This window comes from Felis catus, chromosome B4 (genome assembly GCF_018350175.1).
Source record: "Felis catus isolate Fca126 chromosome B4, F.catus_Fca126_mat1.0, whole genome shotgun sequence".
NCBI classification, from domain to species: Eukaryota; Metazoa; Chordata; class Mammalia; order Carnivora; family Felidae; genus Felis; species Felis catus.
In genome coordinates, this window is record NC_058374.1 from 77,185,360 (window position 1) to 77,202,087 (window position 16,728).

General features: G+C 35.9%; 1 protein-coding gene across 12 annotated transcripts in view; it reads left to right on the plus strand.

Moving 5' to 3' along the window:
* LARP4 (La ribonucleoprotein 4) overlaps positions 1 to 16,049 on the plus strand; it is a 66,064-nt gene extending 50,015 nt beyond the window's left edge. For 8 of the 12 annotated variants that reach the window (XM_019834914.3, XM_011283925.4, XM_019834917.3 and 5 more), the window contains 6 exons: positions 2,795 to 3,007; positions 3,689 to 3,737; positions 6,659 to 6,820; positions 11,623 to 11,747; positions 11,862 to 12,030; positions 13,627 to 16,049. In XM_019834914.3, the coding sequence (XP_019690473.1) occupies positions 2,795 to 3,007; positions 3,689 to 3,737; positions 6,659 to 6,820; positions 11,623 to 11,747; positions 11,862 to 12,030; positions 13,627 to 13,965 (1,057 nt within the window). In that variant the 3' untranslated portion in view covers positions 13,966 to 16,049. Of the gene's footprint in view, positions 1 to 2,794; positions 3,012 to 3,688; positions 3,738 to 6,658; positions 6,821 to 11,622; positions 11,748 to 11,861; positions 12,031 to 13,626 lie in introns of those variants that run through there. The other 4 variants (XM_011283926.4, XM_011283928.4, XM_011283929.4 and 1 more) reach the window with 4 other exon arrangements.
* The last annotated feature ends 679 nt before the right edge of the window (positions 16,050 to 16,728 follow it).

The following is a 16,728-nucleotide window of genomic DNA, read 5'->3' on the forward strand; positions in this document are numbered from 1 at the left end:
AATTTCCATGAACACGTAGAGATAATGATGTTTAAATCTGGGAAGACCTTTGTTATGATATAGTTTTAACTCATTTTACAGATGAAGAAAGTAAAAGCTGAAGAAGACAAAAATCTTGCTAGGGTTACATTGGCTGGTTATTATCAGCAGACTTGAGATTAGAACATTTCCTTTCCTCTGCTATAGTTGGTAAAGTTTTTCTCCCATCCAAGTACTAACCAGGCCCGACCCTGCTTAGCTTCCGAGATCAGACGAGATCGGGCGCGTTCAGGGTGGTATGGCCGTAGACGGTAAAGTTTTTCTTAAAAATAATTTAAGTAGAGCAAATAACAGCTTACAACTTCACTTGTTAGAAAATACAGATTTCTCCTGATTAGAAATGGTAGCTTTGTAGAAATAGGTTATCTATTGATTTCATTTTTTTTTTTAAGGAGTGAATTTTGCTATAGACAGTGAAATAGAATAGACCTCTTTCTTGTAGACTAAAAGCAGTATTTCAGTATTAGCTAAAAGTACTGGTGGTTTGCATATTTTTAACTAAAAAATGTATTAAATAGGTTCATGGTGTTCCTTTACCGTCACTTGTTTTTGTTTGCTGTGCTTTCTTGATAAAAAGGGTGAAATTACGATAAGAAAGCCAAGAATGACAGTCTAGTTATCCTTGCTTGTAAGGATATGTGCCTCTGCTTTTAAAGGTACAGGACAGGTTTTGCTTGTTTTTCAAAACCATTCACGTACAATTCCTTTTCATACCTGTGACCAGTACAGGTTGTTAATTTTTAGTTACAAAAATTATACACAAATACTTTCTTCTTATAAAATGCAGATATTACAGATGAAACTAAAAGAACTTTTTGACCAACACAAGACCACTGTGTTTGTTTGTTTAAAGTTATCAGTCACAGAGAAAGTAACTTTTAGAAAGCCCCTTTGCAGTTTATTATATGACCCTTGTAACGGCCCAGTGATGATCACTAGACCTACTTGGAGAGACTAGGACTAACTTTCAGAAGTCTGGGCATTTTTCTACCTTTCATTCTATGTCTTTCTATCACATCACTTCTTCCTTTCCGTCTTTTATCACTTACTTCTTTTATCTTTCTTTTTATCTTTTGCCTAGACTGAGATTGTAAGTCCCTCTCGGTGAAGGGTAAGATTATGAGATCTGAGGGCTGTGTCAACCTAATAACTAATCTGTTAGTTATACTGAAATACAGTGAGCAAATTTAGGTGAATAATAGTTTCTGAACAGATACATAAACGGCATATCTACCTCATGAGGTCATTTTTAGATAGGATGGATAATATAAATATTTTGAAAATTACTTTGTGTTTCTTGACATACTATCATTTTCATTGCTGTTAAAAATCTATTTTGATGATTGCCTGGCTGACTCGGTAGAGCATGTGACTCTGGATCTCAGGGTTGATTGTTTGAGCCCCATGTTGGGTGTAGAGATTACTTTAAAAAAATAAATAAAAATTTTTAAAAAATCTATTTTGACATAAAGTAATTATTTTGAAAAGTAACATCTTACATGAAACAGCCTAACTTTGTAGCCTGATTTTTACATTTAAGTTTAATAGTAATCTAATTTTTTATTTTCTGTAAAGAATAAGGTAGGATAACTAGAGATGTTGTTGGAATTAATGCTTAATTGCTGGGTTTATAATTATTTTGAGATTTTAAATCTCTATTCAGAGAACCAGGAATCGACAGTATTATTAATATAAATTTATAACTATGAAAATAGACTGTAAAAATTGAATATATAAACTACAAGTAAGGGGCCGAATATAAATCTCATACTACCTTGTAAAATCTATTGAGCCAAGATCCTCAGTTGCCTGGGCTTACTTTAGGTGTTTTCGCTCTTGATTAAACTGTAGCCTCTCCTTTACCTGACCCCTAGCTTTATCCTCTTACAAATTATTAGGAGATTTGGGTGCTTATACCCATCATCCAAGATAAAAGCTACTTTTGTTCACAGTTATTTAGGTTTTTGTTTGTTTTTACCAAATTCCCTACCTAATTCATGAAATCACACTAGGCTATTACTTGCATTATATTTCCTAGCTGTTGTCCCGTTCCCCGCCCTCCCACCCATAAGGATCTTTGAGCAATGAACTTATTAAGAAGCTAGAATTTTAATACATTGCACTTTTTCTCTTGTTTTCGTTGGCACTCCCCTAAAGAGCCTTTTTAGATTTTTTTCACCCCCTAATTTTTCCCTATGAAAATTTAGTGCTGGAGATTATTGTATATGTATTTATGTAATGTATGAATATCTATACTTTACGTATAAAAAGAGTAAGATGAGGTTTTTTGTTTTTTCCTTTTGTCCCTCTCCCCATCCCAGAACCTTTTTTACTCCCACTTGGGGTGATGTTGCCCCGTTGAGAATGTATGGCATAGAGTTACCAATGAGCTTAAAGCCTGACTGATTTATATGTGTCACGACTGCAGCTGGTGTTAAATTAGGTAAAATCCTACTTGTATTTTGAGTATTGAGGTAGAAGTACCTATATTTTGAAGAACTTTGGATCTTAACCCAAATCTCTCCAAATAACTTTTTTTAAATGTAAAAATTCTTTGCCTTTTAAAAATAATACATCTGGGACATAAGTTTACATTTTTATAATGTGACACTTTTATGTTTAATTTATAGAAAATCAGAATACAGTAGAAGGCGGTTTTTAACTTAGCCTATCAAATAAGAGTTTTTACCATTAAGAGGAAAGATTTTCTGTTTTGATTTATCCTCTCATGTATGTGATCTTATGTTTCTTATAGTGTGAAGCCTCATTTTAGGTCATCGAGTGGTTCAGAGCACTCAGCAGAGGGCTCTGTATCATTGGGGGATGGACAGTTAAACAGATCTGGTTCAAGGAACTTTCCAACTGAACGGCATAACCCTACAGTAACAGGGCATCAGGAGCAAAGCTATCTTCCAAAAGAAACTCCCCCTTTACAGATGGAACAGAATGGGGACTATGGTAGGGGCAGGTAAGGAAATACGGAATAAATACAGATATGGTATATGAAAATTCTTTGCTCATAATATGAGTATTTGAAGAACATGATCTAGTGATTTTTTTTTGTTTTAACTATTGGTGTATGTTTATGTTAAATGAATACAGTGTTCACATAATATGGGTTAATGGTTTTTCATAAATATTACAAAATTTATAGTGCCCATATAGAATATAGCTCTGAGTCAGAGGTTTTATAAAGTTACTCTGAAGTTCTGTATGGTTCACTGAAGAAAATAGCTTAGAAAGATAAGATCCTATCTGCATTCTAGTTTTAATTTCTTACAAATTCTAAACTGTGGGAATGGGGTTATACATTATTGCCCAGTCAGCCTGAATGAAACCAAAAAAACTGAATAATGATATGCTTCTGGTGTGGAAGGAGCACTACCTAATAAAAATGGGCCCATCTTATTTAGTCGTGTTGGTGGTAGTAGATGAAGTTTTTGGTAGATTAGTTTAGGATCCATTCAGAAGAATATATATTCATCTCTTCATAATAGTGGAGATACAGAAAGTAGAATTACTTAAACTAAAAGTTCACCCATCTTCAGTAGAATATATATATATATATATATACATATATATATATATTTGACAAAACGTATGAGTTGCCCCTCCCATCATCCCCACCTTTTTTTGTCGTTGCTAAAAGGAGAACTCTTTTCAGAGGTCGAAGACGACGAGAAGATGAGAGAGTCCCAGTAAGTATTTTTTTCTTTTTTACCTTTGTACATTTGTTCATTTATTTTTTCTTTTCTGATTTACTATGACATTTGCTTGTGGTCTGTCTTTCCTTTCCAGGTTTTTGTTTTTTTGAATATAGTATTAGGCAAAGGTAAATAGAACCTGTGCTTTGACCTTAAAATACCTACTATGACTGCCACTCCCTGACCTTAAAGCACATGTATAGCTAGGGATTTGGTCTATGTTGCTCATGTGTTTTAAAAACTACTTGAATCCCTAATATATTCACATGGTTTAAAAATCAAAAAATGAATATAATCAATGGAAACTTTATTAGTTTATTAATGGACATTTAAGTAGTTTACAGCCATCATTTCCTGTGTGTTCAATAACATATGAAGGAGAATCCCTTTCTAGAGATTTCTAGGTCACAATTCAGTTAGTTGCTGCCAACTTACAGCTTTCTGTAGGGGTTGTGCCAATTTTCACTCGGACAGAAACTGAAAAAAAAAGTTTTATTTATTGATAGCCCTACAAATATATGATTTTTTGCCAACTTTTTTTTTTTTTTGATAAAGTACATCCTTCACTTTTAAAGGTCTCTGGATGGTGTTGGAAACTTAAACTGTTTATTGTCACTTGGGGGCAATTTTCTACCTTCTGCTTATTCTTCTGTCCACTAATTTTCTAAACTACTTACAGATCTGAAAAGTTTTTATAGTTGTAGACATGTTTTTTTTTTGTTGTTTTTTGAGAGAGTCTGAGCAACAGAGGAGCAGAGGGAGTGGGAGAGAGAGCAGACTCCATGCCTAGTACAGAGCCTGACGCAGGGCTCGATCCCACAACCGTGAGATCATGACCTGAGTCAAAACCAAGAGTCAGACACTTAACCACCAGAGCCACCAGGCACCCCTAGACATGTTTTTATTTGAATTTTGACTTACCTAGCTTTAAATTAATCATGTTTTAATTTTTTTATGATTTGTTCATGGGAAATGTTTGCCATTTCTTAACTGGGAGCAAAAGTTGAGGAATCGGAATGATATAGGAACACACAGAGGTTTCAAGAAAACCCTGCCTAGAGTTTACAGATAAATCATAAGTTTGTGGTACGATGCTTACTTTAAATGTGTAGTAGTGAATTTTATATATATAGTTTATAGGGTACATGTAATATATGTACAAGCATATTACGTATATATAAGTAGTGAAAAGATAAGTATGTTCAAAGAAGAAAATGTATTGCATTGTAACACAGAATAGTCTTTAGGGCAAACTTTTAAAACAGTACTGTTTTTTGTTATAGCTTTCTGTATACCATGAGCAGCCGTGAATGGCAATAACTTGCAGCAGTCCACATGAATCCTCGGATGACCCTAAACAATGGAGGAGAGGGAGATTAGTTTCAAAGTCCATTTAATATGTTGAAAATACCCACATTGAGGACTGAAGTTTGGGGTGAAGAAAAAGGAGACAAACATGTTCTCCAGTAGGACAGGCAGAGTGGAGGTGCCTTTGTGTGCAGGAAGGAGGTTTTAGCGAGAGATAAAATTTAGGATTTGTAAGCTTACACAAAGTAATTGAGATCATAAGAGTAGATGAAATCATTCAAAGGACTCTGCAGAGAGAGTGATTTAAATAGAGGAATGGTCAAGAATAGAACTTTGAGAACATAGTAGCTTTGTGCTAAAGAATGAGATTATTTATTTTGCTCTTTGAAGTATCCAAAATCTGAGTAGAAATGGCTGGTAGACAAATGGATGTTTAGGTTTCAGGTAAAGGTCTAAGTTGAAAATATTGAAAGTGTACATACAATTCAATGAGTTTTGGTAAGTTTTCAGTGGTGTGTAACCAGAAAGTCCCCCAAAGTGAAAAAGATTGTTGTAAGGCTCACTGAATTCTACTCCTTAAACCAATAGGTTATGTTAACTAAAGTCAAAAAAAATTTGAGAAAAAAATTTTTGAAAGATTGTTTGCATATAGGTAGTAGCTGAAGCCATGTATAATTGCTATCCCACAGGGAGAGTATGGAAGTGAAAAGAGTAGTAACCACATGGAAACTAAGAGCGTCAAAAGGCGTGGGTAGAGAGAGACAAACACATGATTGTGAGATCTGAGATTTGGGAGGAAGAGGTATCACAGAAACTAAGGGAGGAATGAAGGAGCTCCCGAAGGAAAGAATATTTACCATACCAGGTGCTACATGAGGTTTGGGGGGTAGGGGGGAGAATCTGTCAGCTTTTGCATTGTGGAAGACTTTGATGATTTGTCAAAGCAATCTTAGTGGTGATGAGTACAAAGGTGAGGAAATAGAAAGTAGAGGAAGTACAAGTGAGAGTCTTGCCAGAGGGTATGTAGGGTGGTGGGTGGAAGGGCAGATCAGATTTTCAAGAAAGGATATTATTGTTCTCTCTTGAGACTATAGGTAAATAGGTTTTTGTTTTTAAGGAAGTTACCGCAAATTTAGAAAACATATAGCAGAGATTGGTTAAAAGGCTTATGGAGTGTGGGGTGCCTGGGTAGCTAAGTTGGTTAAGCATCCTACTCGGTTTTGGTTCAGGTCATGATCTCACAGTTGTGAGATCTAGCCCCACGTTGGGTTCTGTGCTGATAGTGTGGAGCCTGCTTGGGATCTCTCTCTCTGCCCTTCCCCCACGCGTGCACACACACACTCTCAAAATACATAAACTTAAAAAAAAAAAAAGGCTTATGGAGTGTAGCAGAGTTTGCAAGAGAAACAAGAGAGGGAGTTGACTAAAGGTAAGTAGGTTTGATAAAAAAAAACGAGAGCTCAACTGAAATGAGAAGCCAAGAATTTATAGGAGAACGAACAGTTCTGTGCTTTAGAGTTTTGTTTCCTTGCAGCTTTTAGCTTCTGTGGTACAGGATTAGAGAATGAGATTGGCATGTGACCTGTTTTATGATTTGTGTCTTTTAGAGACCCCAGTCTTCATCAGCTGAAGCAAAGGCTCCAACGCCAAAGTTTGATTTATTAGCCTCAAATTTTCCTCCTTTACCTGGAAGTTCATCAAGAACTCCAGGTGAACTTGTTTTGGAGAGTAGGATGTCTGATGTTGTTAAAGGTGTCTACAAAGAAAAGGTAAACACTGAAGCATCAGTCTTTTACCTTATGGGACCATAGTCAGCCTTTGTTTCCAGAGTTATTATTTAAAATTTTATTTGCACCTAATATGTATTTCTGGCAGTTTTTATTCATGGGATTTTCAGCACACGTTGAGTTTTATTAAAAGATTTATGATAAAGCTGCACAGGCCAATAAAATGTTGCTTCATTTTTGCACGTCTTTGTACAGTTCAGCTTGGTAGAACTAATTGATGCAAGCTGGTGGAAAGTGGTGTTTGCGCTGAAGTGCCTGTAATTAGCCAATGATGTAAAGGGATCCTAAGTTAGTTTGCTAAACTCAGGCTTTCCAGTAGTGGAGAGTTGATGTCAAAAGATTGGGCTGCCCCATCCTAAAATATTTTTGAGTATAGACCTCTTCCTATGGTAAAATCCTTACACCACACAGATTTCTCATTTTCTTCCCTTTTTCTTCTTAATTCAATTTTCATTTTTATCTCATAGTGTGCATGTACATAGTATATCTAGGCTTATAATGAAAAATAGATAGTAGTTCCCTGCAACCACTTCAACTCTAGCTTTTTCTTCTATTGTTTTCCCCATATAACATGGTTATACTGATATCTCTTTTCTTCTTCTTTTTAAGTAATCTCTACATCCAGTGTGGGGCTAGAATTCATGACCCCAAGATTAAGAATCACATGCTCCCCTGACAACCAGCCAGGCATTCCAATATACTGCTGTTTCTTGACATTCCAATTTTCAATGTCTATTAACTTCCCATTCTAGAAGCTGAGGATTTAGTTCTCTTAAACCAACATACTTTTCTCATCTTCCCTGTATATTGTACTGCGTCATATCTGGGATACCATCCATTGTAAGATGCCCCGTTATTTTAGTGTCACTAAGAAAGTAAAAGCATTGCCACTTATATTAGGATATGCCATCATTTGTAAGTCACATCTCAATATTACATATTTTTTTCATAACTGAACTTCAGTTCAGAAAATTGCTATTATTTCTCCTTTTTGTACTCTCAGTGGCTGGCTGCACAATGCACAATCCTGTAGCTAGGGCTTTCTTTTGCCATCATCATCCTGGGAATTTTCCTTAGTCTCTTTTGTTGCATCCTCTCTTTTTCTTAATCTTGTTTTACTTTCCTGTATTATGGTGGGTCACATCTTCCTGAGCTTCCTGAATAAATGGGTTTTAGTATGTTTCTTGAGATCTTGCGTTCTGAAAATGTTTTTCTGTTCTCATATTTGATCAGTATCTTATTTGTGTAGAGTTCTGTATTAGAAATCATTTTCCCGTGGAATTTTGAAGGTATTTTTTTGTCTTCCCTTTTAAAAAATAATGTGCAATATTGTAGTTATTTAATCAGTCTTGAGATAGACGTTTTTTTCATGTTTTCCACCTTTGAAAATCAGGCTGCCCTATAATTAAAAGTTATTGTAGTTTAAGTGGCATTGTTTTTTTCTTAGTAATCCATAAAATAATAGTGCATTTTACAGTTGATGGCTTCTCAGATTTGTTGAGGTGTGATTCACACACACATATTTTTAAAGAAGAAGAATAATAAAGTGTGCCTTCCCTTGTAATCCCAGCCCACAATTGTGGACGTTAAACATCAACATCTTAGCAGTGCCATCTGTCTCCCCCTTTATTTATAATTCTTCCTATTCCTTCCCTTCCTCCCCATCAGAGATAAACATCCTGACTTTGCAATAATAATTTTCTTGCTTTTCTTTATAGTTTTACCACTCCAGGTTGGGAAATTTTTTCTGTAGAGCTGGGCCAGACAGTAAATATTTTAGGCTTTGTGGGCCACATGCTAAAAACTTAAAAACCACGCTTAGTTCATAGGCCGTACCAACAAAAGTCATAAACTAGATTTGGCCAGTGAGCCTTGGTTTGTCAACCCCTAATATACAGTATACTGTTCGTTGTGCCTGTTTTGAACACAATATAAATGGAATTGTATGTATTCTTCTGTTGTGTGAAATTCATCACTGCTGAGACAGATGACTAGTTCATTTTGCATTGTTGTATTCTGTTGTAAGAATGTCATTATTCTGCTATTGGACACTTGAGCTGTCTTTCTGTCTGACATTATAAGCAATTATGCTATGAATGTTCAAACCATACATGACCCTATTTTAAGGGTATTACACAGTGGAATTGCTGAGTGGTAGGGCATCTTTTAAAATTTAATTTTTCATATTTTATTGGCCGTTTGATTTCTTCTTTTGCAGAGTCAAGTATTTGGTACTTTATCTGTTGGGTTATCTCTTATCTTGCAGATTCATGGAATTTAAAAAATTTATTTTGTATACTAATCCTTTGTCAGTTATGTATGTTTTCTACCTATGGTTTTCAGTCTTTAGTATTTGTAAGTGAAAACAAGTTCTTAATCTTATTTTATGGTTTGTTCTTTTTATATCTTGCTTAGGAAATGATCTGTCTTCCAGAGATTCTTTTCAGAAATCTATCATTCTGATTCCTGATAGTTCTGTAACCTCTTTTTTCCCTCTCTAGAGGTTTTAGGATCTTTTATTTAACCCTTCTATTCTATGAAATTTTATGAAGGTATATCTTGCTATGGCTCCTTTTTTTTTTCTTTTTGAGGGAGAGAGCATGCACCCGTATGCGTGAGCAGGAGAGGGGCAGAGAGAGGGATAGAGAGTCCCAGCCAGGTTCCACTCTGTCAGTGCAAAGCCCAACATGGGGCTCAATTTCACGAACTACGAGAAGATGACCTGAGCTAAAATAAAAGTCAAAATGCTCAACTGATTGAGCCACCCAGGCACCCTGTTGTGGCTCTTTTTTTTTTTTTTTTTTTTTTTTTTAATTCATTGCTGTGGATACTTGGGAAACCCTTTCAATCTGGAAACTTGTTCTTACCTTCTAGAAAATTTTCCTGTATTATGTATTTTTTTCATGTTTGTTTATTTTTGAGAGAGAGTATGAACAGGGGAGGAGTAGAGAGACAAGGGGAGGATACGGAGGATCCGAAGCAGGCTGTGTGCTGACAGTAGCAAGCCCAATGAGGGTCTCAAACCCACGAACCACAAGATCATGCCCTGAGCCAAAGTTGAACACTCAACTGACTGAGCCACCCAAGCACCCTGTGTTGTGTCTTTGATAAATTCTTCACCTTTCTTTTTTCTCTTTCTTGAACTTTTAATTTGATATTGCACCTTGTAGGTTGAATCTCTAATTTTTGTTGTTTTGGCTTTCCTAATATTTATTTTTGTACTTGTCTATATTTTCTACAAAGTTTTTCTGAATGTTACCTTTAAACCTGCTGAAATTTGTATTGCATCAATCGATTTTAATTTCTAGGGCTTACTGTTTTTCTTTTTTAATTGTAGTAAAATACATAAAATATAAAATTTACCATCTTCAGCATTGTTTAGTGTGTACTGTTCAGTTGTGTTAACTACATTTGCATTGTTGTGCTTCTAATCTCTAGGACTCTTCGTCTTTTTTTTTTTTTTTTTTAATGTTTGTTTATTTTTGAGAGAGAGAGCATGAGCAGGGGAGGGGCAGGGGTAGAGGGAGACACAGAATCAGAAGCAGGCTTCAGGCTCTGAGCTGTCAGCACAGAGCCCGAATGGGGCTCGAACTCTCGAGCTGTGAGATCATAACCTGAGCCAAAGTCAGAGGCTTAACCAACTGAGCCACCCACGTGCCCCCAAGACTCTTCATCTTGTAAATATAAAATGCTGTAGGGGGTGTCTGGCCGGGACAGTTGGTAGAGTGTACTACTCTTGGTCTCTGGATTGTGAGATCAAGCCCTACGTTGGGTGTAGAGATTACTTAAAAATAAAAACATTTGAAAGAAGTAGATAATAAATAAAATACTATACCCTTACACAGCAATTCCCATTACCCACTTCTGTCCCCTTTGCTCAGCCCCTGTCAACCACCATTCTACTTAGTATGAATGTGACTACTCGAGGTATCTCATATAAGTGGAATCATATAATATTTGTCTTTTTGTGACTGGCTTATTTCACATAGCATAATGTCCTCAAGGTTCATCCATTGTGGTAGTGTGTACTAGTATGTACTTCCTTTCATTGCACTGTAATGTTCCATTATATGGATAGACCTCAATTTGTTTATCCATTCACCAGTTGATGAGCTTTCAGGTTTGTACCCAAACCTAATAATGCTACTATGAACATTTGTGTATTAAGTTTTTTTGTTGTTTTTTTTTTAATTTTTTTTTTTCAACGTTTATTTATTTTTGGGACAGAGAGAGACAGAGCATGAACGGGGGAGGGGCAGAGAGAGAGGGAGACACAGAATCGGAAACAGGCTCCAGGCTCTGAGCCATCAGCCCAGAGCCCGACGCGGGGCTCGAACTCATGGACCGCGAGATCGTGACCTGGCTGAAGTCGGATGCTTAACCGACTGTGCCACCCAGGCGCCCCTGTGTATTAAGTTTTTGTGTAGACATGTATTTTCTCTTACATATATTCTGCTGGGTCACATGGTAACTCTTATGTTTAGCTTTTTGAGGAACTGTGAGACTGTTTTCCAAAATGACCGCACCATTGTACGTTGTCACCCTCAGTGTACGAGAGTTCCATTTATCTCCATATCATCACTAACATTTGTTATTGTGTGTCTTACTGATTATAGCCATCCTAGTGAGTGTGAAATGGTTGGTTTCTCATTGTGGTTTTGATTTGCATTTCCCTAATAACTGATGGTAGTTGAGCATCTTTTCATGTGCTTATTGGCCACTTGTATATCTTCTTTGAAGAAGTGTTGATATAAATCAATTTTGAAATATGATTTTACTTTAAGGATAACGAAGAGTTGAGAGTTAGTTGCCCAGTGCCTGCAGAGGATGAACAGACAGACTGCACCTCTGCCCAGCAACTCAGTATGAGTACCAGTCCTCCATGTACCGCTGAGCTTCCCGCACTAAGGTACAGTTTCAGTATAGAAGATCTTCCACATTGAAATTACTTTTTCTTCTGATTGTTTGCTTAGGTGTTTTTGTGTGCTGTATTAAGTCTAATATCAAGCTCTCTTTTCCTTAGCACAACTCAGCAAGTAAAGGATCCAATAGAGGATTCCACTGTTCAGAAGGATGTTCTCAACCAGACAACTATACCAGTTTCTTCCCCGAGTACTGCAAAGCCATCAAGGACAAATAGTGCTTCACCATGTAATAGTAACATAAATGCAGCTGTAGCTATGGCCCTACAGGTAACTTGATGAGTTTGCTATGTGAGAAAAAAACAATAGGTTAAATAATGAGATTTTTTTTTTGTTTGTTTCCCGCATAAGTCTTTGCTAGAGTAGAGTCATTGGAAATAGCCCAAATTGAGGCTGCCTGCCTCAAATGAAGCTAAAGGAATTTAAAATCACTGTGAAGAAACAGGAAATTTTAGCCTTTGGGAGATAGTGAGGAAGTCACTATTCATTCTGGGTTTTTTTAATGGCTTTTTTCTGATCATCCTATAGTTAAGTGAAGCTTCTTTCTTACTCAGCTTATGATGATTGTATTGTTTTTGGGCTAGTGTAAAGAGGGTTTGAGACCCTTGAAATTCTTTTTTTATAATGCTTATTAACAAGTCTTATGAGGGCCACTCCTATTTTTATTCAGTTTCCAGAAATTGTTTTTATAATTAGGGAAATACAGAAAAGCAAGGAGAAAAACACAAAATTTATGTATAATCTTTTCATTCATTGATATAACTAATTGCAGTTTGGTTATAGTTCCTTTTTTCTAGGTTAAGAACAGTTTATTTTGTTATTTAATAATAATAGAATGGCAGCTACCAATTACTGAATAGCCTGCTCTATGCCAAGACCAGTGCTAAAGACTTTTTACGTGCTTTATCCCATTCTCATAATACCCTATTGTCCATTTTTTTCCGATGAAGTAATTAAGACTTAATCAGTCCTCTATTAATACATTATTGGTTCCCAGATGCTGTTAAGATTCTCGTGGAATCCATCTTAGGGTTCTTTGTAGCCAGGGAGGACAGAATAGAATCATTTCATCACATGAATGTACATTATTAACTTAATCTGTCCTTCCTTATTAGACGTTTAGGGTGGTTTCCAGTTTTTTTCATCACCGTAAACAATGCTGACATGAACATCCTTCAGATAAATTCCTCAAGTGAAGTTATTGTTACATAAATTGCCAAGGCATTTTATTATTTTCAGCGAAGTTACTGTGTTTTTGTTTTAAGATTGTTCCAATACACTTTAATAGCAATGTGTATGAGACTGCCTATTGCCCTTCCCTAGAAGATGACTTACTGGGGTGCCTGGGTGGTTCAGTGGGTTAAGCATCCAGCTCAGGTCATGATCTCACAGTTTGTGAGTTTGAGCCCTGCATTGGGCTCTGTGCTGACAGTGTGGAGCCTGCTTGGGATTCTCTGTCTCTATCTCTCTCTGCCCCTTCCCTGACGCACCCTCTCATAAATAAATAAACATTACCAATAAATAAATAAATAAATAAATAAATAAATAAATAACTTGCTGATTTTCTTATGGGTCACATTATCCTTTTTTATTTTTAATGTTTATTTTTGAGAGAGAGAGAGAACATGAGCAGGGGAAGGGCAGAGAGAGAGGGAAACACAGAATCTGAAACAAGACTCCAGGCTCCGAGCTGTCATAACAGAGCCTCATGCAGGGCTCGAACTCCCCAACCGTGAGATCATGACCTGAGCTGAAGTTGGACGCTCAACTGACTGAGCCACTCAGGTGTCCCTCACACTGTCCTTTTTGTAGCTTATTATTTAGAGAATGTGTACCATAAGTTTGTTTCTTATCTTCCCTTCAAAGGAACCCCGAAAGCTAAGTTATGCTGAAGTGTGCCAGAAGCCCCCTAAAGAACCATCTCCAGTTCTTGTGCAGCCACTACGAGAACTTCGCTCCAATGTAGTGTCTCCCACCAAAAATGAAGAGAATGGAGCTCCTGAGAAGTCCATTGAGAAATCACATGAGAAGCCAGAAGCAAGGGCTAGTAAGGAATATTCTGGTTTCCGAGGCAATACCATTCCCAGGGGAGCAGCTGGAAAAATCAGGGAACAGAGACGCCAGTTTGGCCATAGGGCTATTCCTCAGGGAGTGACTCGACGTAATGGCAAAGAGCAATACGTGCCACCCAGATCACCAAAGTAAAACAAACAAACAAACAAACAAACTATTCAGAAACTTCTCTCTCTTCCCATTAAAACTTGAGCCGTGGCTGTATTGAACTGTTCTGGAGGGGAAGGGGTAGCCAGGAAGGAAGCAGGAGAAAAGTCTATGTCCTTAAATCATTGTGGATTTTGGAGTTGTGAGCAGTAGAATCCCAAAATTCATCTCTAAAGTGATTTTAAAATGCTGGAGGATTCCAATCAGTATAAATATATATATATATATGTATACATATATAAAAATATAATTTTTCTATTTTTGTTTTTGATTTTAATTTGCAGAGATTTTCTGCCTAGAATCAATTTTGAGGGTTCAGATTTAGCTTGGGGAAAAAAACATATTACACATCCTTCAGTATAGGAGATGAGGGAGTGAGAGAAAATATTTTTTGAAGAAGCATTTCTGTAAAATTAGAAATTACTTTTTTTAATCTATTTAAAGTTTGGCTTGGAGAATGCCATCTCTGCCTATATGGCCTTGTGTTGCAAAGCAGATCAGTGGCTGGAGTGCCTGTTGTGGTGTGAGTGTGTGCAAGAGTGATTGAAGCCAAATCTGTTGTCATGTTAGTAAATGATTTGCAAACTGAATGTAATACTGGAGTAGATTTTTTTTTCCATTTTGAAATTCAGTCTGAACAAGCTGTTAAACTCTGATTATACTTAGAGATGTGACTATCAGTCAGCTTGATACTCAAGGAAAGAATGGGGGTTATTCAGAAAATCAAAAATTTGTTTTAGATCTGAGTGGATAGGTCAAATGGACTTCAGAGGTTTAAACTGCTTTGTGATTTCCTGCCCCCCCCCCCAATAGGAAACAGGTTTTTTTGTTACTTCATTTGTTTGTTATTCTCTGTTCTTTGACTACCCACCCCCAAAAGCAAAATAACCACCATTCTACAGAATTGTATGTTTCTAACTGCCTTGACCAGTCTAGTCAAATCATATAACTGTTTTAAATTTCCGAATTGAACATTGAAGTAGTTTATTCTTCTGTTCACGTGTTTAGAATTTTAGATCCCAGAATGGTAGGTCAGACTGACCCTGCAGTAATTTATTCGTGTGTTAAAGATGAAACATTGTAACTGATCCTTAAAGTATTAAATAGTGTAGAAGTAAAAAAAATTTTTTTAAACTTAATTTGGGGGCAACTTTTTTCTGTTTACAGTATATTTTATCATCTTCTTCCTTCCCTTTCTCAAAAAAAAGAAATACAGTTTGAAATTCACAGAAACAGAACCAGCAAGTCATGAGATTTTTGAGTTAAGGTGAGAAAGATAGTTGAAGAAAATTAATACATACTTTCTCAGTGAATAAAGTTGTAGCTGTCATATTAAGTAGGCAAGTTTACATGCTGGTGTTTAGAAAATGGCTAAAATATTAAAACCATGTTGCATTAATCTGTTTTAAGTCAGATCATTTTTAGAGTTCTATGTAAGGTGGGGTTTTGTTTTCTTTTTAGGGATAGTTTGTAATGGTAATAACTGTCCCTTATGTTAGTGAATTACATATGTACAAATTGAAACTGTAAATTGTGAACACTGGAAAGCACCATTGTGACATAGAGTAAACATCTTAGTAATATATTAAAATGAATGTAAATGGAGGTTAAAATTACATTACTGTGAAACTCATCTTCCAACTCTAAGTTAAGCTTTGGAGATTTGTATTAGTAGGTAACTAAACACTGCACATTTCTGTACAAGCCAGAATTATCATTTCTTTGTAACTTATTATTCAGCTTGGCAGTTGCTTTTGATTTGGTGAATTGATAACATGGTATATAATATATTTAAGCAGTTTGAAACTATTCATTTCTACACACTATTTTTTAAAATCATATACTAGAATGAAACATACAATAAAACTACCTGTGCTGAAATTTGGGGGAAGTTTAGGTCCTTGAAAAAAAAAAAAAAAGTATTAATAATCATTGACTACATCTATGATAAAAGTGCTTATTTTGGTTTACTTAGATAATGCTGCAGTTGGTGGAAATGATAAACATTTAAAGTGTTAACACTCTGTGAATGCCTTGGATTTAAGAGAATAAACATTTTATAAAAATCACTTGGTAAGGATTATAAACTTAATTATTGCACTTAAAATGAAACTTTACTTTTCTTACAATGTGTCACAGAAATATGCTTGTATGCTGTGTGACTTACTGTTAGTCCACCCAGCTTCCCAAAACTAAATGTTCTAATTGAAACAAAGGAAGAGTCGTCTTCTTGAAGAAAGCAACTGTGTTCTTGCTTTTTTCCCCCCAAAATGCTATTGAAAGTAGAAATTTAAAGACATAATTGTTTTTAAATTTCTTATAAAATAGTGTTTTTAATTTAATTTGCCTCATTACAGCTAATAGTTCCCAGTTTGGTGGGATGTATATGGAAGAGAGAGAGAGAGAGAGAGAGAGTGTGAGTGTGTGTGTGTATGATATATATATATATTCACAGTATTTAGCATTTATTTTATTACAGCAAATTTAAGGTTTGTATTCTAAATGATGCCTATGAGTTGTGTGAACTTGTTTGGGGTTTTTTCCAGCAGTTCTCTGTAACTAATGCGGGTTGGGCATTTATTGTAGTTCAATTATTTATTTGGTTCTTTAGAAGGAGGAATTTAAATGTCAGTTTTTTCTCTTCATCCTTCTGACTTAACACTTCCTTGGGCTGTTGAAGGCTAAAAGTATATACAGATGATATTGAGTGCATAGTACAGTGGTTTTCTGTCATAGTTCTTACTGCAT